The sequence below is a fragment of the Equus asinus genome, chromosome 20, assembly GCF_041296235.1.
Source record: "Equus asinus isolate D_3611 breed Donkey chromosome 20, EquAss-T2T_v2, whole genome shotgun sequence".
Taxonomy (NCBI): domain Eukaryota; kingdom Metazoa; phylum Chordata; class Mammalia; order Perissodactyla; family Equidae; genus Equus; species Equus asinus.
Genome location: NC_091809.1, coordinates 111,070,504 through 111,095,607, shown reverse-complemented (window position 1 = coordinate 111,095,607; position 25,104 = coordinate 111,070,504). Strand labels below are relative to the sequence as shown.

The window sequence follows — 25,104 nt, the reverse complement described above, 5'->3', positions numbered from 1 at the left end:
CTGGCTAAGATCCAGGTGTTGGCAGGGCCGCATTCCTTTCTGGAGGGTCCATGAGAGATTTCACTTTCTCTCCTTCCCTTTTCCAGCTGCTCAAGGCAGCCCGCATTCCTTGGCTCGTGCTCCTCTTCCTTCACTTTCAAAGCCGGCAACAGCAGATTGAGTCCTTCCCACATGGCGTCACGGCCATCTCCTCTTCTGCCCCCCCCCCCCGCCTCCTGGGGACCCATGTGATTATGTTGGGCCCACCTGGATAATCCAGGATAATCTCCCTGTTTTAAGGTCAGCTGGTTACCTCCTGAGCTATGTCTGCATCCTTGGTTCCCCTTTGCCACATAAGATAATATATGTTCCAGGATTAGGACAGGGACATCTTTGGGGGAGGGGACACATTATTGTCTATCATAAATACAGAGGTCATTTTCACACTAAATAATTTTGACTCAGTTGCAGAAACAGGGTCTAACTCAAGCTAATAAAAAGAAAAGGATTTTATTGGCTTATATACTTGGAAAGAAAAGTGCAGTTGGCTTCAGGCAGAGCTGGATCCAGGTGTCCGACAAGGTCATCAGGGCCCTCCGTTTCTCTGCTCAGCTTTCTTTGTGCTGGTTTGGTTCCCAGGCACCGGCTGTCTGCACGGTGGCTGGGACAGCTCCCAGGCACTCGACGCTTACAGAGTCCTCCAGACCCAGGATCCCAGAGAGGGATCCATGACGTCTTTTTGGAGAGCACCAGCAAAATCCTGAGCATTGCTTGGGTCGCATGCACATCCCTGGACCAGTCCCTGTTCAGGGAGATACTAGAACAGGAGGAGTCGGCCTTCGCAGAGCCCTGTGCACCGAGTGGGGAGGGAGAGGCTCTCCAGAGGAAATTCAGAAGGGGGAGGAGCCAGGCCAGCCAAACCCCTGGGGTCCACCCCACCCTCTTGTTGCTGGATTTCAGAACCACGCAGCTGATACGTTATCCTGTTCAGAGCTCATTTGGCTTCAGGCAACGAGACACTCAGACTTGAAAGAGAACAGGAGAGGCTCAGCCAGAGCAGATGGTCAGACAACTCAGGAAGCCTGTCTCTGAGAAGAGGGGCTGCGTGGTGGTCGGGAGCATGGGTGTGTGAACCAGACTGCTCGAGTCATATCCAGGTTGTTGGTGGTGTTTACTTGACCTCTCTGTGCCTCAGTTTCCTCCTCTGTAAAATGGGGTTGGCAGCAGTCCCCACCTCGTGTGTTTGTTGTGTTGATACAAATAAAGTGTAGGATGGTCCTCAATGCCGACTGAGCACTCACTGCCTGATCGCTTTGACGATGGTTGGTGTCGCTAAGGAAGCCCCAGAGGATGGCTCAGGGACCTGGAAGGTGGTTGGGAACCAGTCAGTACTTTCATTTGTGTCTTTTTCTAGCTGGGGGCACGCCGTCTCTTATCTCTGGAACGTTCTCTCTCAGCCACCTCAGTGGGACCTGAGGTTCTCACCTGTAAGGTGGATTTTTCATGGGGTTTTCAGTGGACATCCTCTCACCTCTGGCCTCGACGTACGTGTCCACCCCCAAGGAAACATGGGGTCGCTGTTCCTGAGGCCAGAGACTTGAGAGCTGGGCTGTAAGTGACAGCACACCCGCTCGTTAGCTGCGCCCGTCAGCGACCTTGGTCAGTGGGCTTGGGGAGGGGCAGCTGCAGTTCAAGGGGGAGTTGACCACCTTGTTCTTGACCTGTGTGCCCAGCAAATTGGAATTTTTCTACAGAACAAAAGAGAGTCAGTCGCAAAAAAATAATGGTTGTATCTAGATGTTTGGGAGTAGGACGGCTCTGGGAACTGCTTTGTTCTGATATGACTTACCCTGTGGTATTTGCAGAGAAAAATTGATCATTCTCCCCTTATCATAAATAGTAGGGACATTTTCAGCTCCAATTAGAAACGCTCTAATTGTTGCTTGGACGAAGACCCCATTCCTTCTACATGCTGCACGGAGCTCAGAAACCCGTTCCTGGAGTAGAAGCTGCAGTGAGAGAGGAATGCTCAGGTTCACTGTCAGGAGAGTGGGCTCCAGAGTGACCAGGGCCACCCCTGGTCGTCCCTTTGGTGACGGGAGGAGAAGCCCGCATTTGCTCTCCATTCCCTGTGCCCCTCCACCTCTCTCGGAACCCCTGGATTTTTGCGGCCTTCTCAGTCCAGGGTCTCAGAGCATCCCCAAGGGCAGAGGTTTCTGCCTACGGAGCCCTCATCCTTCTCTCCAAGGACTTGAGTGAGACTCCCCCTGGGCAAGCGGTTCCCCGGTGACAGAGGGAAGGAAGGAGGCTGAGGGGCTTCTTAGCTCTGAGGCACTGCAGGAAGGGTAGAGATGGCCTGGATCTGGGCTGGGCGTCTTAGGAAGCACTGAGATTTGGGGAAGAGAAAGCATTGTTAGGATTTGACAGAGCTCTGCTGGGGAGGCCTCCGCCGTCCAGGCTCTCCTGCCCCTTTCTAGCTGAACAGTTTGCAGGCTGCACGCTTGCTTTCAGACGCTTTGGTTTTGAAGCAGTCAATAAAAAAGCATCCTGCTGCCAGGGCCAACTGTCACAAAGGGAAGAGAGAGCATCGCAAACTGTGGGGGAATGCACGCGAGAGAGATATTGCAGAGCGGACGTGTGGCTCTGCGGGCCTGACTCCGTGTGCCTTGTCTCCCCTGAAGGACCCCGTGGTTCAATGGATGGGGCTTCAACCTCCCCAGAGGGCAGTCTCTGCTGGACAAGTGGAACCTCATCCCAGAGGGCGTCGACATCCTCATGACGCACGGGCCTCCGCTAGGTAAGTGAGCAGAGGGGTCCTAGGTCACAGAGAACCCTTTCCTCCGAAGCTTAATGAGATAATGAGTAATGCTTCAGGGACATCATCATTTCCCTCCAAAAAAAAAGCGAATACAAAAAGAGAAGTCAATGTCTTTAAAGAAACCAGTATGATAATTAAACTCAGCAGTTCTGCTGGGCTTACAGGTGTTCTTGAAATTAAATTTTTTGATTTAGTTGAGTCAGGGAAAATCAAATGAGTGTGGAGCGCCCCAGTCTTTTGAGCTTGATAATTTATATTAAGAACTGTGTTCACTTGGGTGTGGGGTGGGGGTGGGGAATGGGAGGGACGCGTAGACCCCCCAGGCCTGGGGCTTTCGAATGGCAATGAGACGATGGAAACTCTTGTTCAAAGGAGCTCATTTTCCTGCCTATATAGTGGTGAGACCTGGGAGATCTTTAAAGTTTAACGTTTGAGCTGATTATAGGAGAAGAAACCCTTTTTCTTTTTTTTAAGCTAAAGCGTTAGGTAAGGACGTAAAGTCACAGACACTCATCCCACAGACGCGCTGGGCCTGCGTGCGGGGTTAGATGGCCCGTGCACTGCCGGGCTGCCCCATGGTGACTGTTTGACTTACATGATTATCTCCTGATTTTCCACGGGCTTGCTGTCTGTCTGGCTTGGCCACGGAACGTTTTTCAGCAGGACTGCGCCTGGACGCCCGTCCCCTGGGAATTCCTGGTGCCACGGCCCTTCCTGTCCAGCGAAGGTGCACACAGGAAATTCAGACGCCTCACTCTTAGCAGGAGAATTTTCTCTTTTTTTTTAATGCAGGAAAAAGCACACAACCCAAAATCTACTCTTAAGAAAATTTTGAATGTACAGCACTAGCAAAGAGTTTTGGAGCCTCTTGGTTTGGAGACAGAGGAGATGCTTAATACAAAAATAAATGATTGTCATGGTGTTTTCCTGGGTTGGGGTTGTTATCCTTGTCACTTCCCTCCTCTGTCAGCCTGAAAAATGCAAAATCTAGCTTGCATCCCTAATATGAATGTAGTCTTTGTAGATATTTTCCCTCCAAGCCACTCAGGGCTGCTCTCCATCCCCAATGAGTGGCGTGCTCTGTGTGCTCATGGAAACAGCGGAGGGGAGAGCCGGGGCTGAGCTGCGGTGGCACATTTTAGTGATGGAGGAAGCCGGAGAAGGAGGACCAGTTCTGTTGCAGACATGGAAATTATACACATTTGCACAAGATCAGCACTTCCTGGTTTTTCCAACACTTCGAAGTCAGCACCTCCAGCTTTTTTCCCAACTCCATCCCACCCCATCCCATGTTTCAAAAGACTATACTTATCAACAACCTTTATCAGGTCACAATTAGTTAATTTCCCTGTTTCACAATCATTAGAGACTAACTGAGTCATTAATTGCTAGCTGAACATTCTGATCAGCAGGCGTCACCCAGCAGGACCCTGCAGACAGCATCCTGGCCAGCTTGGTCCTCCCTGCGCAGCCTCACAGGTGCACGCATGAGTCCCCTGAGGCTGCTCACTGTGGGACCTGGACGTCCCCAGCACGGAAGCATTGACAGGACTCAAGCGTTGCTTGGATGTAACTTTGAACAGAACAGCTGATGCACAGACTTGTCAAGTCATTAATTTTGGTACAGAGGCAAGTGGCAGTAATAGGAAGTCTGAATTCTAGCCTCCAAAGAAATCAGACATTCCAGGGGCTCTTAATAGGGAGGCTGCGCAGGAGAGATGGGGCAGCCCAGAGAATGGCTGTGCACAAGGCAGAGCAAGGACCACATCGTGGAGTTCCAGAGTGAGGGCAGGCACCGTGTTCCCAAGGCCCAGCTGGACCTTAGTCTGCGAAGATGTTGGGATTCTTGTAACAGTGCTGGGGGGAGGGGCGGGGGTTGGGGGCGTGGGGAGTCTCTCCTACTGGGAAGGGAAGCCCCCCCCCCCCCACGTGGGACTTTGCTGTGATGGTATGAGGGAGATGCTTTCTTAGGTGACTGTATGTGAAATATTTCCCCCTTCCAGGAAAACACGTTCATGAGAGAATATGCCAGTCACCCGTGGATTAACCATTTTTTCCTCTAATTAACAGAGTTTTAAAACCACTGGTTGGATTTTTTATAGGGCCCTCTCTTTCCTCTGCTGTTCTTCCAGACTTTCTGGCCACTCCCCACACCCCAGCTCACATGTCTTTACAGAGATGCTAAATCTTCATTTCTCCAGTTTCGCAGAGAGAGTGGAAGAAGCTTGTCTGTCCCTTTCTGCCCAATCTCGTTCCTAAATAGCAGAATCATCTGACGGAGCCATGGGACGGATTCCCACTGACCACGGTTTAGCCTTTCGTCTCACCTGCCTCTTTCCATCCCATCCTGGGAGGCGTAGGGATTCCATTTCGGACCATAATCATCCAGATAGCTGAATTTTGCTATAATTCATGTCAGTTTTTATGGATTTTCTGCATTAAGCGTAGAACTAAGTGGCTTTTACTTTAAAGGTAGTCAATTAGTCCCGGCTTGCTGGATGCCACCACGAGGTCACATTCTTGCACGTCGCTAGGGAGCAGCCTGGGGCAGGAACCTGGTGTTCCCCTGCTGTGGTCCTCACGAACCACCCCAGTGAGGGCTGATGCACCTCAGGAGAGCGAGGGATCCTGTGGCCAGTTTACGGGCAGCCCCTCCGCACCCTTCTTCTTTGAACCACCTTGCAAGGAAACTGCTATAAGAAAGATATAATTAAAAAAGAGAAAGTGACTGAGTTGAGAGAGAAAGAGATATTAGGGAACTGCTGGGAATAAATGTCATTGGGCCCATGAAGAAGATTTGAAACCCATGGCTGAATAAATCAAATCCCTTACAGAAAAAAGAAAAAAAAAATGTTAATTAACAGGAAGAAAAAAAATGGAAACCAAAAAAAAAAATTTCAAGAACCTGAAGAAGACAAAGTGACAAGTGAAAAGTCCCTTAAAAGCCATCGTGAGCTTTAATGGCGAGGCTGGGATTACAGATAACGTAATAAACCTCGTGTGAGTTACGGCTTCCGGAAAGTCTCAATGAAGGCTTACCTGAAGAGGGGAATTAAGAGTATTGATTGCATTGCCCTTAGGTTTTCGAGACTGGGTGCCGAAGGAGCTGCAGAGGGTGGGCTGCGTGGAGCTCTTGAACACCGTGCAGCGGCGCGTCCGGCCCAAGCTCCACGTGTTCGGCGGCATCCACGAAGGTAAGACCAGAAGGGGGGCGCCCGCGGCGTGGACCTGCCTATGGTCTCCCCCGGGGGCCTTGGCTGAGCTGGGAACAAGGGAGCATGGCGCTCCGACTGCTTTGCCGGTGGCCCCAGCACAGGGTGACTTGGGAGGAGCATCCCATGCGTGGTGTGGCCGCTGCTCTCTGCTGAGCGGCCGAGCGGGAGCCAGGTGGGGCCCACATTGCGGGGGAGCCCCGCAGGCCCCCGGGCAGCTCTGGAAGCTCAGACTCTGAGGAGGGGTCTTGGTAACCGCCTCACAGAGCAACCCTGAGGTAGGGCTGGCAGATTGTCCCTTTAAGGGCGTTAAGAGAGGTGGCCTGGAGAGTGAACTGAATAGCTTCTGCGGCCTCCTCCCGCCTGTAGATGCTGCCTCGTGCGGGATGCACTCAGGCCCCAGGAGGCAGACAGGACATCGTCTGCAAAATAACTTGCACGTGGGGAAAGACCGAGAGGAGAACTGGCGGGAGCCTGCACATCTGCCAGTGGGCCGTCCTTACCGACCTCGGGAAACGTGCGGCTTCTCAGAGGCCACCGGCCTGTTGGCCGCACTGAGGGGGAAAGTGACTAACCCTGCACTGTGACTGCCTTTCGGGCTAAGCTGGCGTCGAGTGCCAGGGCCGGGAGCCTCGCAGGAGCCCTGGGGCGCTGGGTTTCATGGCCATCCTCCTTCAGACCGGGGGTGACCAGGACCTGCTCCGCCCACGGCACAGGCCTGGGCACAGTGGGCTGACTTCCCCCCTCTCTGGAGTCACTCCCGTGAATCTGCAGGTGAGGGGTGTGGGCCTCTGTGCCTGATGGAGCAAAAAACAAAATTTGCTTTTCAAAGCCTGCACCCCCACTGGCCTCCTGCTCAGGTGTGGAATGAAAAGCTCACTGAAATCTCCCCTAGTCCAGAGAAGACTCAGCTCGCTCCCAGGGCAGGCACGCTGAGGGGGTGGGAGCCGGGTGCAGCCCCCAACAGGGGTGTCGTCCTGCCCTGACTTGAGCTGTACCCCCTGACAAGGAGGGTTCGTCTCTAAGGCATGATGCCCCCGGGGGATCAGAGCTCACATCCACACAGCATTTCTGGGGCAGGTCTCAGGGTGGGTTCCTGCAACATGCCTCTCAGTTTGCATTTCTTCCTTTTTTTTTCCAATCATTAATTAGCTTTAAACTAGCCAGACAATTGGGGAATTCCACTGAAGTCCCAAAATAATAAACTTGCTTAAAAGGGAGGAGATCATATTCAAATAAACTTGTCTCGCTTTTATTCGCTTCAGACAGCTGAAGAGGGCAGAGAGAGGGCAAATACCAGCCTCTTGATGGAGAGAGATAACAAGACTTTATGACCCCAGAACTAAACAGTGCACGTTTTAAATGTCTCTTTTCTTTTCTTAAGAGATTTTTCCATTGACCCTCATTAAGCTTTCCACAGGCTTACTCAGAGAAATTTTAGCAAATGGAAAAAAACCCGGCCCTCATCAGTTGTTTCTGTAAGTCCTGGTGATTTTGTTTTTTCACAGACGTATTTCTCTATGCCGTAAGAGCAAGATAACCATGTAGAATGACCGACTTAATTGCTGAGACTATAAGGCAAATATAAGATGTCCAGAGAGATGTTGTGCAGATTTGCAAACATGCTGAAAATTTCAACAAATTAAAAATTATGAAAGGAACATACATCCCAGAGACCCAGGGAAACGTTCGTAGCTTTTTTCCAATAGGTCACAGAGATTTGCGTGGCACATGGGGGGCATTTTTGCTTGGTCCAGAGTCCAGGTAGCTTAGGAGGCAGCGTCCTCTGGTGATGTTTCTCCACCTCGCCGGGACCTGTGAAGACTTGGCTCTTGAATGACATGGTCTCAGCATGGAAGGCACACAATTCTTCAGATTGGATCCTCGGTTGTTAACCCTCATCCAGGCAGTTTGGTGATCATTCTGTAGCTAAGGAGGCTGCACAGGCCTCTCCCCTCTCCCAGGGCAGGGCGTCCGCCCCTCCTGTCAGAAGCCCACGTGGGGCTCGGATGGCGTGCCCTGGGGGAATGTCTTCTGTCACCCCTCTTGTTGCCTGGAACTCAATGGTTAACACAGGGCTCTGAAACGAAAATCAGATTTTAACAAAAGGGAAAAAAGTTTCTTTTGTATTCTCACTAGGAAAAAATCGCAGCCTTTCCCTGACAAATCTAGTATTTAAATAAGGAAAAAAGAATCCGTTTTATTTGAAGGAAAGGGTTCTCTCTTTAAAGAAAATAGAATAAAATGGGGAGGCAGCATCTGGAAGCTGTTATATCTGGGGAAGCTCCTCTGCGTCGTTTCATCCGCCCCCCCCCCCCCCCCCAAGCAGGGGTTTCTTGGTTTTCCTTGCCCGGCGGCCCTGCACTGAGTCACCGCCATGGGTATACGTGACAGTAAGTGCGGCTCTGTCTCTCCGCAGGTTACGGCATCATGACCGACGGGTACACCACATACATCAATGCCTCCACGTGTACAGTCAGCTTCCAGCCGACCAACCCTCCAATTATATTTGACCTTCCAAACCCGCAGGGCTCCTGAAGCTCTACGTGCCCCATTGGAATGTGAGGGAAGATCTACAAACTGCCGTTTTTCTAATTATAAACTTACATTCTCTTACTCGTTTATTTCCAAATCCTGTGAGTTCTTTTTGTAAGTTGCTGGAACACAAATGATGCTAGAGGTTGTGCTTCTTCCTTGTTTTTTTTTTAAAATGGGGCATCCATTTGAAATCAAAGGAGCGTTGTGAATTTGTAAAGTGACTTCTGTTTTCTCAAAGGCCATGCCGTTGTAAATTGTTAGTGTTCGCCAAAGGACAGCCAAGCTTTCTTTTTAAAAGGTGACAAAAGTCTAATTTTAATACGCTTTAAGCTGGAAGAAAACGAAAAGAAGAAACAGGTAGGCAGTGTTTTAAAAACCACCCAGATTTGCACAGCTGTTAGAGAGTGTTGTTTGAAGTATTTTATGTTTTGATGTTTTGTTGTTGTTTTCTTGGTAATGCTTCTTTTTTGCAGACGTGGCCCGGATTCATAGCAATCTTTGCAACAAAAGCAGACGTGGGAGAGCCATCTCCACACTCCCTGTAAGGAAGGCTGTGTCAAGGGAGGAAATGGCCCTCGCTGAAAGGATGCTTAACTAGTGAGATCCACGCTGTCGTTAGCTTCATTGTTTGTTTGTTTCTTTTAAATTATTTTAGCTTTAAAAATATGGAAATGGAATCTGTCAAGAGCAGATATTTTACGCAGTAAGAAAAAAAAATGAGCGTGCAGACTCCTTTTCAATAGGGGTTTATATATATAAATATTTTTTGTGTATTATGACTAAGTTAGGAGTTGAATATTGCCAAGGACAGTACAACTGTAAGGGACGCTGTGTAGCGGGGCATCGGAGGTCCCAAGGAGCTGACGTTTCCTCAGAACTCAAGGTCTTAAAGAGCTTGAGTCAAATCTAGGTACAGTACAGGCGTGTATAGACGTGAATGGACTCAGCGGAAGCGAAGGAAAGTAAGGCTTAGTTGTCCTCTATATTTAAATACCCCGGATTGTCTTCTTGCTTCCTCCTCCCCATTTTGCACTGTGTGTCGATGCAATCTTCGCTAGCACAACATATTGTCGCTAATAGTCATTTCTGTTCTCCCGTTGTAAATGCTGTTGAGCTTTATTCTATTTTATGTTATCTTGCTAATGAAATTTAGGAAAGCAGTCGTTTCTTTAAATTTATTGTGATATTCTATATCTAGCGGCCTTTATATGCAAATAAACTTGCAAGATTTTTAAACCTGTGCTCTTTGGGGGGTGGCTAGTGGGAGGCTGGCGGCTCGGTCCTGGGGAGGAGGCATTTATTCCTACGCAACGTCAGGCTCCCCTTCAGAAGAATCAGAATAAGTGACTTTTTTTTTTCTAATTTTCAATAAATTTTTATCACCCACCCTTCAGGGGCCAGCAGGTAGATTGAGGAGGCACTGGGTGTACGTTCCCTTCTGTCCATCGCAGTGTCATCTAACCTGCCGTAGATTTCAGAGGGGGAGACTTTGTCTTTGGCTCTTGTAGTTTCCACAGGAACAGAGCAAGCGTGCAGTGGGGCTGGAGACGCTGGTGTGCACATGCGTGTGGACGTGTTTGGACGTGAAAGGGCGGGCCCATGGGGGATGGAGTACCCGCCACACGCTCTCAGTTGTCCCCAGGAGCAGTTGCTATCTCCCCTCACTGCTGTTCTCACGATGTCCAGCGCTGCAATGCGGCGGCAGGTGGTAGGATGGGGAAGCTGTGTTCTCTTTGCTGTGGAAGAGCTGGCGAGGAAAAGCAGCATGGTCGTGAATCTGCGGTGTGTCCCGGGTCTGCATCCCATTGCCCACTGGACTGTATTCTGACACGTCTCCCTTCCTTCCTACCCATTGTGGATTCTTTGGTCTAATTCCTAAAAAGAATTCTTGATTTCGTACCAGCAGAGTAGAGAGAATATTCTAGGCAAGAATTCCAGCTCAGACTCACGTGTGATCGTCTTGGGCCATCATAGTTGCTGATAGTCGTTGAGGGTCTCTGCTGCCGCCCTGAGCCTGCAGTGGCCACTTTGGTCTGAGCTCACCGAGCAGATGCTCGAGCTTCCGTGCCAGAGGTGGTCCGTGAGCCCAGCAGCTAAGACAGGCCAGAGGAGGTGCGGTGAGAGCTTAATAGCCCTCCTCTGGCCTGCTGCGTGGTAGAAGCGGGTGTTGGCCCCAGAGTCTTTCCTAGGGAGAGGAGGGCTGATTGGAAATTTCCTCTGGTTACTCTGCAAGGAGCTAGGCTCAGACTTCCGGAAAAGCAGGCTTTCCAGAGACGGGTGGGATCCTCCTGCTGACAGGTGGGTGTGCGCGGCCCTCGAGAGCACATCTGGATGCAAAGTAATCAAGCCAAGCGCTTACCAGCATGGCTCCACGTGCGGAGGCAAGAGGGTGCAGCCTGCAGACTCCGCAGGGTGGGCTGGCTCATGCACAGAGCTTCCTTCGCAGGTCCTGTTCTCCGTTGTGTGTGCAGGAACTGCCCCCGGGGGCCGATGACTGTCTGGAGGCCTGCAGCTTTGCCCAGCGGAGGACAAGGGGCAGGGAAGCATCTGAGACGGCGCTCACAGGTGGGGCGCATCTCCCCTCCATCTCTGGCTATTGCTAGCAGGTCTCAGGTTTTGTTTCTCATCCTCACCAAACCCTCGGGGACGTCACATAAGCCCCTCTTGATAGATCAGAGACCAGGGCTCCCAAAGTTAAATAACTTTCCCAGGAAGACAGAAGGTTCAAAGCCAGGTCTGATGCCACAGCCATGCCCATCGCACTGCCTCTGGATGAGAAATGCTGATGGTCAGGGGCTGATAAGACACCATGCCCGCCTGGGGCGTCTCCTGTCCCCCCGCTGGAGGCCCTGCAGCGTGGCCTTACGACAGCATCAAGTTGGACCCCTCCCCTCTGCCTGAGGCCCCGCACATGGAGGGGTGGATGAGAGCACAGAGCCTGGAGCCAGCGGCCTGCCCACATCCCGGTCGCACCGACCGGCACAGGTGCCTCTGTCTGGGCGCTCGCCGTCGCTGTGAGATGGGGCCATGACGATGAGGAAGGTGTCATGGTTGTTATGTGATGTGTCATGTCATGCAGAGATCACGGCCTCGCGCCCAGTCAGTGGCGCACGGTGTTTGTTGACTGAGATTCCCCTGCTGCCCGAGACGCTCCAGGCAGGACCTGTCTGTGGGCTCAGAGCACCAGTGGCTTTATGTCCAGGAAAGTGTGTTTGTTTTCATTGCTTGGAAACATAAGGAACCTCTGTTCATAAGAATGTGAAGAACCCCAAGGGCATTCGCGAGAGGCAGATAAGGGGCCTGACTTTTCAGGCTGGGTGTCATATTTTGTGAAGTCCCTTCTAACCTCAGAATAGGAAGGGTCTGCACTCTTCCAGCCTGCTTCAAAGGGCGCCCGAGGATCTCAGCATCTCTCTCCCCTTGGAGTCTTTGCAGTCCATCTCACTGTCTCTTCAGGCTCAGCTAGTGGATTGTTTTCTCTGCATTTCCTCCCAATCCCCTTTGGTCTCGTAAAGATGTTGGGAGTTGCTGAAATCTCCTTCAGAGGCAGGTCACTGTTACTTGGACGGGTGGCCAGCCTTAAGCCTGCCTTCATCTCCATCACTTAAGTGAATAAACCCCGTGACCCAGGTCTCAAGTCGGGAGAAGCAGGAGCTGGGCTTGGGGTTTGTCGACTGCAGATGAAGCACCTGCTGCACCCAGAGCAACGCCCCTGCCCCAGCCCTCACCCAGCAAGGGCTTGCTCCTATGGCAGGGTCGACATGCATGCATTATTTTGGTTTCCCGGTATCTGTTCATGCCCTGTTCCCACTTCCCTAAAAGTTTTAAGGTGTTTTCTGTTTAATTATTAAACCGAAGTGAATTAAGGTCTGCTTTGTTTTGAGAATTTGGCTGTGAGCTGGGGCATCTGGAAACCGTGCTGGGCGCGGGGCAGGAGGATGTGGCGGTCCAGGACTGGGCAGGCTTGACAGGTGGCCTCACCTAAGGCTCCAGGCCCCCTTCCGGAGGTGGCTTCTCAGTGCCAAGCGTTGGTTCTCCTACTTTTCGATGAAGCCGCAGGATTGCCATGGGCAGCCCGCTCTCCAGCGTGGCCTCCCAGAAGTTCAGAGCTGCCTTTTCAAGATGTCAATCCTACCTTGCTGCTCCTGTCCTGCCTTTGCCTGGAAGAGAAAACCACAGTGATTCAGAATCTTCTCTGAGAAGCCTCTGTCGTCCCTGCGGCCCATGTAAAGTCAGCCCGTGCTGCTCCTGAGAAGTTCAGAGAGGGTGAGTGGCACGCCCGTGGTCACACAGCAGTGAGAGATAGCTTCACTTTGGCATCTGGACTCTTAATTTTGAACACGAACTGCTTTTTCAGCTTGACATTCAGGAATAATAGAAGATGGGTAGATCAGTTTGGGCAGACGTACTGTGGTTTTGTAGCATAGAACGAGCTGCTTATCTGGCTTGTTATTGTTAAACCTGATTATGGAAAGAAACCTCAGAACCTGCCCTGCTAGTGTGCCCCTGAGGGTTCACTTTCTTTCCCTTCAGCGACCGGCCACCCACAACTCTGGTGAGCACCCACTTCCTCCTCCTCTGAGAGATGAGGGCGCAGCTTCTGCCTTATCTCCCTCTGAACTTTGACCTCTTTGTCGTGCGTTTTGACACACGTGTGTGTGTTGGTCTGGGAGACATTGGGTGTCCGTAAGAGCCGCCGCCCATGGAATCAGACACGCTTGTTCTCACGTCTCAGCCACGCCATTTACCATCTGGGAGCCTCCGACCTCCTGCGTCACTTCTGTCGGCCTCGGACCCCACGCCTGTATAGTGGGGACAAGCCCTCCCTCACCGTGCATTTGTCAGAGTTGACGTGAGGACATCAGTAGGGGCCTGGGCCCAGTGAGCTATTATAATACGGAAGGTTTTATTAGGCTGTCAATCATAATTTCTTAAAGCAAAAAAAACAAAAAACAAAAAAGCAACATTGAGCTTATTTTTCTGTGTTAATCAGAGCCCTTCGTGAGAGGAGGTGAATTTCTTGAGCTGGACCTAGTCAGGGTGTTGGAGCCACAAGCCCAGACTGTACTAAATGGAGCTCGTTAAGCTCCTGTCTCTGCGAACTGCCTGCCAAGGCCTTTGTGGTGGGTTCCTCGGACTCCTCATTTCCTTCCTGAATTAGGGATGCATCACAAGACAATGGCCTTGAGGTGAAAGGCCCCAGCATCTGTGTCTGGGTAACTAATGGGAGAGGAGAAGAGCGTTTCCGTTAGCCCGCAGACCCACAGAGGTACTGAAAGCACGGCAGACTGAGCGCTTGGAGGCGGAGCCGGCCCCCGTCAGTCAGCTCTGAATTTTATGAAGCCACAGTTACCACGAGGCGCATCCGCAGGCTCTCAGCCTGCTCACCAAGGAAGAGGGCCTGTGGCTTCCTAGCCCGCTTCTGCCCCAACCTTAGTGGATGACCTTGAGATTAGGTTGAGCTCTTCAGTAGAAGCTCCTGAAATAGCAAATGACTTGGAACCCAAATGCTCCCTGCCTGGACTGTGCTACATGCCCTTACACTCCGGCTGTAAGCTCAGGTGACGGCTGCTTCATCGTCTAAGGGAGTCATACGTCCTGTTCGCCTGCCCTGAGCCCCATACCTGTACCCAGAACACCCTCGCGTGGTGCTACCACACCGGCCTCTGCCTGCACCACGGTCTGATTGTTGCTTGTCTGCCCAGGAGCTCCCAGGGTCAGCCACCAGGTCTTCCATCTCTGCTTTCTCAGCTTCCAAGTCTGAAGAAATGCTTGCTTAATGAATTAATCAGTGCTTGGCAGACAAGGGCCAGGTGTGTGAGGAACAGGGGCGAGAGTAATCACAGGTGAAATCAACAGATGTTTACTGAACACCCTCAGCCCCACGCTGCCCTAGGAAGCCTCATTTGTGAGACTCAGTTCTTGCCCAGAAAGGAAGGGCCTTACAACTTGGTGAGGAAAACGAGATATAGACACATGACGCTAAATAGCAATAGGAGATTTAAAGAATAGTTCAAGACAGCAGCAAAATCGGGGTCTGCGATGCTGCAGAAGTGCGAGCTGGGGGTGTGAGTCTCAGACAAGCATAGGCAGCTACCCTCCTCCTTCCAAGGGCTAATGATAACGTCCATCCCAAGCAGCTTCATTGCTGGAGCAGAAAAACCGGTCTGGCCAGTGGCAATTCCAAGTGGGTCACGTAGCCGGTTTGTTTTCTTAATTTACTCTGTGAAATGGTTTTCTCTAATGGCTTGCCATTGACGAAATGCACCATAATGTCTCCATCCTTCACCTCCAAATGCTTTTGCATGCATCAGTTGTTGACTTGTTTTCTCCACTCAGCACATAAATGAGAGGAATGATTTATCCAAGGCCACCACTTACTCTTATGTGGAACCTGAAATCGCTCTCTGGAGAAATACTGCCCTGAGACCTGTTTCTTTGTGCTGCTCTGAACTTGTATTGAAGGGTGACTTTGGCCTGGGCTGCACCCATAGCTCCTGACCAGTGATTGCTGGGGATCTGGTCCAGGTGTCCACTGTGGTCTGTAACCCTCAGATAAAAGAGCTTGTATTCCTGTGGGTCTGACCATGAGGCTTGGATTACGGGGTGTGGAAGTCAGGGCTATGGCCTTCACTGCTGTGTGTGGGCATTTGAACAAGCATGGAGATTCCCCCATGAGCTCTTGGGCTCACACTCGCCATGAGCACAGTTCCCTTCCTTTGTTCAATTTCTCTCCTTCCTTGAACCCCATCTCCCCATGCTGAGGATGTCGGGCCCCTGCCCCCTCTGAGGTTTTGCATAGATCAGGAGATGAAAAATGGAAGATCAATAGGAACATTGAGATAAATTCTTGTCTGTTGAAGGCTCCTTGAGAGAAGGTAGAACATGGAATTCTCTAAGGAAGGTCTGATGCTGACTCAGACGCCAGAAGGGGCCGCTCCACGAAGTTCTTATCTTATTAGATGATGGTGAGTAGAGACGAATGGTGTGAAGCATCAGATAGTACAGAGATCCTAGGGTGTAAGCACCTTGCTCCTGTCTGTAGCATTAACGGATTGTGGCCAGATTTGAAGTACCATGTTCACCTTCTTGGTTCTTATCCCGGAAAGTTGAAAAACACAACTTGGAGGGTTTCACTCAAGAAAATTTGATGAAATCAATTTTATAGAGATAAGGAAAATAATGATATTCATCACACTTTGTTTCAGCATTAAAGTGTCTCTGGTGAGAGAGTGTGTGTGTGTGTGTGTGTGTGTATCTGCTTCCACAATACTAGTCCAGAATATAACAAATTAACTCTTTTCCTTGACTGGCTATGTTCCTGGGTATCAATGGAATTGAAATAAAGTGTACAGAAGGATAAGAACTTTCCTTGCATTGTTTTCTAAAGGGCTGAATACCCAAAATAAAAAATCTGGAGCTCACCGTAAGACCACTAGTCGCAGTGGGAGCAGTGTGTTGCTTTACGTCTTATGAATCTGTTGTGAGAAGATTCAGAAGCTATGGTAGATGGGCACTGCATTTCTCTTGCATTTGTACTTAACAGATCATCTTCCCAAAGAAGGGTGAGGTCTGTGGGTACAGCATCCAGGAAGAGCAATAAAATATATTTGAGTTTAGAGTTTATGCAGAGAAATTTATTGACTCAACACAAAGGTGAGTTGGGGGTGGGGGTGACTAGGAAGAAGAGAAAGCAAGAGGTCAGGCCCAAAACTGAATGAACTTTTGATATCCCAGGCCAATAGGTGTCGCTTGTGTGTATCTTTTCGTCACTTTCTTTCTCTAAACTGTGAATTGATGGATTTATCTTCTTTAAGGGCCAGACACCCCTGAACAAAGGGGGCAAGTGAGTAGCCCAGTTGTTTCCTTCCTTTGCTATCCGCTGGCTTTTATGGGGGACCAGGAGAGCTGGACCCCTCATCACAATCTATGTGATGTGTTTTTCCAGCACAGTCAATGCACATGGGGGACTGTTTCGCGAGGATGTCACTCGTAGAGAAGACTTTTCCCAAGAAGTAAATTACGGATCTCCAGTGAAGTGACAATAGGCGGGCTATTCCAGCTACTCTTGTGGATTCAGCAGTATCCCAGTTATTGATGGGAACGTTCATAGCCATGCCAGGAGTGCTGCGGTTGGGGGTGGTGTTTGCAGTGAATAGCTTGGCTGGGATGCTGAGGACGTCACCTACTGTTTTTAAAGCTCAGCATTCTCAAAGCTGTTTAAAGCACCCCTTCATCACCACCACTTTGGACCAAAGTTAAAAGCAATTCAATAGAGGCATTGTCCTTTCATAGCCCCCTAAGTAATTATTGCTGACCTATGGGCATTCTGGAGGGAGCTGTATATTGGCCATTTTTTTTCTCTTTTGTAGTTCTCTTTCACCTGAAGGTTTTGTAAAATTATAATTGTCATTCTTCAGTTGAATCTATGTATGGTTCTTTTAGTTTGTTAGAAAATGTTTCTCCTCCTCACCTGAAGTCATAGAGATTCTGTTTGAGTCTCATTCTAGGAACGAGGTTTGGAAGTGGGATGGCACACCCAACAGATAGCTTTTCAGGTGTTTTTGGTGGCTAGAAACACGTCCCTGGGGGTTGTTAGATTGAGGTCAGGGGTGCAAAGCTGTACCCTACAGCCGTGCACCAGGTAAGGAATGTTTATTGTGTGGCCACCCCGCATCAGGCGCTTGATTTAGCATGAGATTCAGTCCAGAGCGAGCCAAAGAGAGGCTGCAGCCAAAGTCTTAACACAGCAGCCCAACTGCATCGGAGCAAATGAGCCTGTTTTCCTCCAAGCGAGTGTGTGGCATCAGTGATGCTACTCCATATGCCCCACCTGCTGTCCTGTAACACACAGGTGCCATCTTCAAAGTGACTTTTGCCAACCACGGTTTCTATTTCATAACTTATTTTTTGACCATGGTATGTATAAACAGGAAAAGGTATCAATAAGTTTATTTAAGAATGTTTGATGATAAATATGTTTTCTTGGAAAAAGAGATGAATACAAAGTAATTGACCTTTGGACTGTGTAGCTGGGAGTACATGACTATAAGCCAGAGAGGTCTGGCTAATGTTAAATCTCAGAAATTAAAGTTTTAGGCCTTTTAAACTTTCGTTGTTTGGATGATATGTCTTAAAAGAGGCTAATGAGAGCACTCTCGATTCTTGAAGGAGTTAGAACTTCTCTGGCTAATATTAACATTGACTCGGCAAAGTGATCTTGAAATGGACACCCAAATAATGAAGAGTGAAATATAGCTCCCCTGGGCCCGTGCCTTGACTCTTACAGCTTTTGGGCAGCTCTTGAACTTTCCTACAGTTTTAGGGCATCTCCCTTTTCTTCCAACTATGTCAGTCAGTCAAAAAGCTTCTCTCCACAAAAATGTCTCTCTAATTACAGTTAAAGCGTTAGCTACAAAGTCTTTAAATATTTCTCCAGTACGCTACTGAGTTTCAGAACTCTATTTGTCAAGTTGAGATATGGATGTAGATATAGATATAGGTAGATAGATATGACATCTCAAAAATCTGGTTAATATATAGATACCTGTTTAATATATATATATTCATTTTTTTCAGAAGTTTTCTGTCTATTCGGTTTAAAAGCAATGTCTTAAAGTTTAGAGATAATGGCCATAATTTGATATCCACAATTTACAATCTTTAGCTGGAAGTTCAATCGTTTTTTTCGAGACTCTGTTGAGATCTTCCCTGCAAATGAAGCCTGTCGAATCTTCACCTTTTGTCCATTTACACATGAGTAAATATGTTAAACTGTTCATAAAATGATAAAATAATTCTGAAGATAAATGCAAAGTGACTTTTACAAAGACACGAAACAGTACATTACATTCTACTCTGGATAATGCCTGCCGACGGTCCAGAGGCCAGAGATTTGATGAAATACCAGTGTAAAGGGTGGGAAGAACTGATTCCTCGAGTGAAGAATTCCAGTTCCTTGGGATGCGAGTCTAATGCTGGAGGAAAGGCGAAACAAAATTTTTTCTTACCATTGTAATTCAGCAATCCTTAAGCTAATAAATTAGAGTAAGTGGTTAGTCTGAGACATGGAGAAAATTGGATAGAGCATGAAACATTAACAGCAGTGTTAATGAGAACGTGGTTGGCTTGTAAGTCCTGTGCGTGAACTGACTGTGCAGGCTGATGAGGTCATAAAGTTGTTTATTAAAAAAAGAGTATTTGATCTTTTTTTAATGTTTCCAGATCCTGCCAAGGTCAAAGGAGACAATCTCTGCTTGGTCGCATTATGTTCTGGTTTAAGGGCTGATGGTTTAATGAAATTGTTCTAGAAGAGCCAGTAGCCAGTGTGCATCTGTGCATCAGACTTGTGTGTGTCACTAGCAGAGCGTCTTTCACAAACAATTAGCCCTTTATAAGACATATGATAGTCCTCACGTTTATCACACATGTCCCATGCCCCCTAAATAAAAACACCGTTTAAAACCAACCAAAATTAATCTGGGCCCAACTGAAGAGAAGGAAGTCACCCCTGAGTTCTTCGTGGGCAAGTGAACTCTTTCGAGTCTGACACGTATCGTTTCATGCTCTTCAGCCCGTGGACCTTTACCCATTTGTACTTCCAAAGAGTTCTTTCTGATATTAAAGAAAGTGTGAAACATCTTTCTTATCCAGGTGATGTTTGGTTGCAAGGAACCGGAAGCCATTCCAATTCTCTCCAAAAAAACAGGTTTGGTATAGGATACAGACTTAATAAATAGCAAGAAACCAGCAAACCTCGGGAGGCAAGGAACCAAGAATTCCAGGCTCCTCAGGAGTAGTCATTCGTGGATCTTCTAGCTGATGCTCAGGAATATCATCTGATCAGCTGCTTCCTAGTCACTGATGTGGTACCCTAGGTCCTGTGTCCACTCCTGATCTGATCAGCAGTAACCAAGGTCAAGTACGACATAGAGCTACCCGCTTTGGGAATGAATAGAATAGGACGAGTTTAGGTCAGAACAATGTGTTTAGGACAAGTATTACTCATTGTTCTTGTCCAAGGCCCTAGACAGTTTCAACCCTACCCCATACTAATAACTCATGCTGTGTGTGTGACCCTGGAAATTGGTTGGAGAATTGAGGCAACTGTCTCTGCTACTACGGGGAAAAAGCAGCAGTAATCATCACCCCTGGTGTACCGATAGGAATCAGTAGCACCATGCTTACCTGTAAGGATAATGACCCATTAAGACATCCCCAGCCCACTTGTCTTTGTTTCCTACAAATTGGAGAAATGAATTGGTCAAACTCAAAGAATGAATTGGTCAAGCTAAGCTATGAAGCATCTCTTGTGAGATGTTTGGTCCTGCCCACGTTAAAGACCCATAATAGACTGACTTGGGGTTACATGGTTAAGTTAGGTCACAAGGTGTATGGTTGAAAAGGTGGATCTGAGATGATAATGCTGGTGAATAGCTCACATTCTTAGTGTCATGTTTGGAATATGGGATTTGGAGTCAGACAGACTTGGTTCAGGACAGGCTTCTGCCACTTGCTAGCTGTGAGATTTTGACCCAATTCCTTAATGTCTTTGAGCCTCAGTTCCCTCATCATTAAATTGAGAGCAATAACAGTTCTGATCCCGTTGGACGGTTGAGAGAAGTCAGGGAGAAAGTGGATGCAGAGAGCTTCGCATGGTGCCTGGCACATGTGCGCCCCCATTATCAAACCATTTATATAGACCTTTTATACATGCAAGTGATGGTTTTATGACTTACCTCTTTTGTACTTTTCTGCACTCTTTCAGTTCTACTTTGCATGTGCATGCATAACTGTTTTAAGTTTATAAATAAGCAGACAAAAAAGAACATTCTACTAATGATTGAGATGGAAATCATTCTATTCTGGGCATTCAAGTCAAAATGTTAACAAAGAGTGGAAACCGGTCAGATGTAGGAAGCTGTGACTCCAAGCTTGCAAGTAAACCTGGGGATTCCTTCAATAAATTTGTTTTCCTCCTCTGTCTCCTTGTTTTGTTGAGCTGAAATACAAAATTAGAAGGCACATAGTCCAGACCAGTTCTGCAAAGCAAACCACCAGGCACTTGCAAGATTTAAATTTATAGCACCTATAAAACATATAGTTATATACAAGCATAAGGAATAAGCAGTCTAGAAGATAAGAAATTTAATAAAAATTGCAGATCCACACAGCCAGCTGCTAAGGGCTGGAATGGGAATATTTTCAGCAGTGGATGAGCCTTGCCATTGATGCTTAAATCGGTGCAGGTGGGGTGTTCAAAAGGTTTCCAAGGGGTCAGGTTGCTCCAGGTACTTCGCAGGGTTATGTTGTCCGTGAATGAATGCTCTGCACAGGGGAGCCAGAGGACAGAGTACTGTCTTTGTCCCCAAGGATTCTCATCTGTTGTGATAGCAAAAACCCGAAGCAGGAAGATGGGTCATAGATGTGAAACCTAGAGCCTTCCTGGGACGTGTTGATCCTCAGAAGTAAGCGTCTCCATATGATAAATACCAACTCCTCAAGCCCGTTAGGGGATGGAAATTTAAGAACCAGTTAGGGCAAAGATCAGGAAATTTACGGCGATTATCTGCGGTTACAGCGTGGAGTGTTTGAGGATGGTTTAAGCCAGAGAGCCCAGTGCCTGTAAATCTTGAGAGTGATATTAATACCTCTGTGAGCATGTGTGCACAACGTTTCTGAAAAGATTGATTGCAAAGGCCAGTTCCCAGGAAAGACATGCAGGTAATTGGCATTTAATTAATGGGAATAAGTTATATTAAATTAAAGACTTATAATCCCTGATTACTTATCTTCCTGTAGACAGTGTGGCAATCTACTCTTAGATTATTAACCTGGCACTGTTGTTCAAGAGGCCAAACGAAACCTTCTGTTCAGACTGTACAAATAGGACCGTTTGCATCTCAACTGTAGGAACAAAATAACTTTTGGGAAACCAAAGAGGGTTTTTCTTTTGTCATCATAAATGATTTTTAAAAAGTTAAATCCAGCAGAGCGTCCAAGATGTTCTCAGGCATGTTCCGTGCCTCCAGAATCCCGAGGAGGTGACGTGAACTATTGTGCGATAGAAAGGGCGTGAGCTTGAGGGGCAGTCTGACCTGGGGTTAAGTCCCCATTCTGCCTCCTATTAACTGTATGGCCTTGGGGCTGTTACTAAAACTCTCGGAGGTTCCGTTCTCTTATCTTCAGAAATGGGAAAATAATACCCATATGGAATGCATTTGTTTTAAAAATTAAACAATACTGGGGGCCAGCCCAGTTGCATAGGGGTTAAGTTTGCACGCTACACTTCAGCAGCCCAGGGTTTGCGGTTTGGATCCCAGGCACAGACCTACACCACTCCTCAGCCATGCTGTAGCAGCATCCCACATAGAAAATAGAGGAAGACTGGCACAGATGTTAGCAACATTCTTTCTCAAGCAAAAAGAGGAAGATTGGCAACAGATGTTAGCTTAGGGCCTATCTTCCTCACCAAAAACAAAAAAATCAAACAATACTATGAATTCCCATGGTCTACTGCCTACCACATAGATGGTGCTCAATAAAGTTTTTTCTCTTTACTTTCTCCTTTTATAGCACAGGATGACAACGGTTAAAAAATTATTCCAGGACAAAGCTGGAGGACTCACACTATTTGATTTTAACAATTAGTATAAAGGTACAGTACTCAAGAGGGTGGTATTGGTGAAGAGATAGATACATACTTCAGGGGACTCAAATGGAATGTCCAGAAATAGATGCACACAAGTATGACCAATTGATTTTTTTAAAAGGTCCAGCCGTGATTCAGTGAAAACGGGCCAGTCTTTTCACCCAGTGGTGTTGGAACAATTAGACTTCAAATGCAAAAACAGAAATAAACTTTGACCTAGACCTCATACCTTACACAAAAGTGAATTCAAAACGGGTCATTGATCTAAATGTTAAACATAAATCTATAAAACTTTCAAATGAAAATATTTATAACCTGGAATTAGGGAAAGAGTTCTTAGATATGACACCGAAAGCACAACCTATGAAAGAAAAAATTGGTAAGTTGGACTTGATTGAAATTAAAAACTTTGGCTCTGGCAAAGACACTATTTGGAAAGTGAAAAGACAAGGTACAAACTAGGAGAAAATATTTAAGTCATATTGTGTCTTATAGCTAGAATATATTTTTTAAAAGTCTTAAAATTCAGTCAAATTAAAAATGAGTAAAAGATTTGAATAGACACTTTACCAGAGAGGATATATGGATACTAATAACCACGAGAAAAGATGTTCAACATCATTAGCCCCTAGGGAAATGCAGCAAGTTAAAACCACAATGAGATACTACACATGGCTATTAGAATGGCTAAAAACCAAAACAAAAGCCAAAAAAAAAAAAATCCGACAATACCAAGTGCTGACAAGGATGCAGAGCAACTAGAACTCTTTTGCATTACTGATAGGAATGCAAAATGGTACAGCCACCTGGAAAACAGGTTGTTTCTTGGGAACTTAAACATATGTTTACCATATGCCCAGCAATCCCAGTCCTTGGATTTACCCTAGACCAGTGATAACCAGTTACATGAAAACCCATACACAAATGTTTATAGCATCTCTTTTCATAATCACCAAAAACTGGAAACAAGTCAAATATCCTTCAGCAAGGGAATGGATAACCTCACTGTGGTACATCCATACAATGGAATACCACTTGGCAATAAAAAGGAACAAACTGTTAATACACACAAAGCTTGGATGGATCTCCAGGGAATTATACTGAGTGAAAGAAGATAGTCTCAATGGTCACATTCAGTATGATTCCATTTGTCTGACATTCTCCAAAAGACAGCACGACAGTGACCAGTGATTGCCGGGGTTTAGGGGTTGGGGGAATATGTGACTCCAAAGGGGCAGCATGGGGGAGATTTTTTGGGGATGACGGGACTGTTTTGTGCCCTGACTGTGGTGGTGGTGGTTACACAAATCCATACACGTGTTAGAACTCACAGAACCACATGCCAAAAAAAGTCAAATTGTATGTTAATTTTTTAAATAGAATAAAATAAAAAGAAAACGATTCCACCAAGAATCATTCTGACTTAAGATAAACAAGATATAACACCCTGGAACTCTAGGACTCTTTCTGTAAGTACCATTTGCTCATCTGTTGCACAGTGTTTATTGAGTACTTCCTGTGTGTCCACGTTGCTTGGGTGTAGGGACTGAAGTACTAAGCATGAGAAAACCTCTGGAAGCTTGGCTCACCATGAATGATAACTTAGCGCATGGGGTGGAGTAAATACTATGGTAGGGGGACTAGGGACTGGGGGAGTAGTGTTGTCGTCTTGTGTAGGGTGGTTGTGGAGAACAGCTGAAACAGACACAAAGGAAGGGAAGGAGCACACTGAGCACATATCTTGGGGATGGATGCTGCGGACAGAAGGCACGAGCTTCGATGGAACTCCACTACAGGACGCAAGACTGGTCGGAGGGGACCACCCTCATTGAGACCACATGGAAGATCCCCAGAGAACCCTTCCAGAAGCCTAGGGTGTGGATGAGGAACACGATGTGAAAACCGCTAAGCCAACCCATCTCGTACAGAACTTGTTTGGTCTGAGGTCAAGAAAAAAACCTCTCTTGGGTAAGAAAAATCTCTTACCCAAGGCCAGGATGGAATTCTCGTCTAAAAATCCCATCCATTGGAGGCGTGCTTTAGGCCTAGGACCTGAAGACCAGAGACCAAGGATGTGGGGAGAGCAGAAATCAGCTTGTCCATTGGCAGGGACACCTGGGGGAGGAGACTGGCCGCTGGTATCTTCGGTGATGCTGTGGGTGCCCAGCAGGGCAGCAGCAAGGCAAGCCTCGAGCCCAGACTGCTGATCATTGATTTGAGAAGGAGAAGCAACTGTAAACGGGAGGTGGTGTCCAGGTCGCTCACAAATGGAAGGTTCCCACACGCAGGGCACGGGCGTTCAGAGAAGAACCCGAGGGTTGACAGAGGCCAGCAGGAAGGACAGACGGCAGACTGAGGCCAAGTCAATAAAATGCTGAGACCCACGGGTTGATGGCAAGGTGTTGGACAGCCTGCCCGGAAAGAAGCTAGTGGACATGTTGAAGCCTGTTTGCCCGAAGCCCTGAGCAGAGCTGGAAACACACACTTTTCCCCAGATCCTGCCTCTTGTCTCCAGACTCAGTGGCTGCTCCCTGAGTTTGTCTTGAAGATGGGCAAACCTTGAGTGCGGGGCGTGAAAACTCCCTCCCATCAGTGCGTCTGTTTCTGTCCCCCACCCTTCCGAGGGCAGCTCAGGAGACTCCCGGGGAACCCGTCCCCTTTAAGAGCCAGGGGCTGCAACAACTGGCTTCCTGCCAGGGAGGAAAAGGCAAGCAGAAGACGTTTAAAGCCCTGTTTGAAAACTGTCATTTTTCCAGCAGCCTCAGATGGGGTGATTAATCAAGAAGCAATTCCGGAGAGAAGCCATCTTCTTTACCTGCTTAAATCTCCCAGGTTAAGTTGTATTTTAAGCCCTGGCTTACTTTCAGACAAGCTCGTGGCTGTTGCCTAACCCTATGTTAAAGCAA

The 25,104-nt window shown here is 47.8% G+C and overlaps 1 protein-coding gene across 8 annotated transcripts in view; it reads left to right on the top strand.

The window, feature by feature from the left end:
- The window catches only part of MPPED2 (metallophosphoesterase domain containing 2), a 170,543-nt gene extending 160,760 nt beyond the window's left edge, over nt 1-9,783 (top strand). For all 8 annotated transcript variants that reach the window (XM_044752657.2, XM_014831436.3, XM_070491390.1 and 5 more), the window contains 3 exons: nt 2,661-2,776; nt 5,878-5,991; nt 8,429-9,783. In XM_044752657.2, coding sequence (XP_044608592.1) covers nt 2,661-2,776; nt 5,878-5,991; nt 8,429-8,547 — 349 coding nt within the window. In that variant the 3' untranslated portion in view covers nt 8,548-9,783. The remainder of the gene's footprint in view (nt 1-2,660; nt 2,777-5,877; nt 5,992-8,428) is intronic.
- The last annotated feature ends 15,321 nt before the right edge of the window (nt 9,784-25,104 follow it).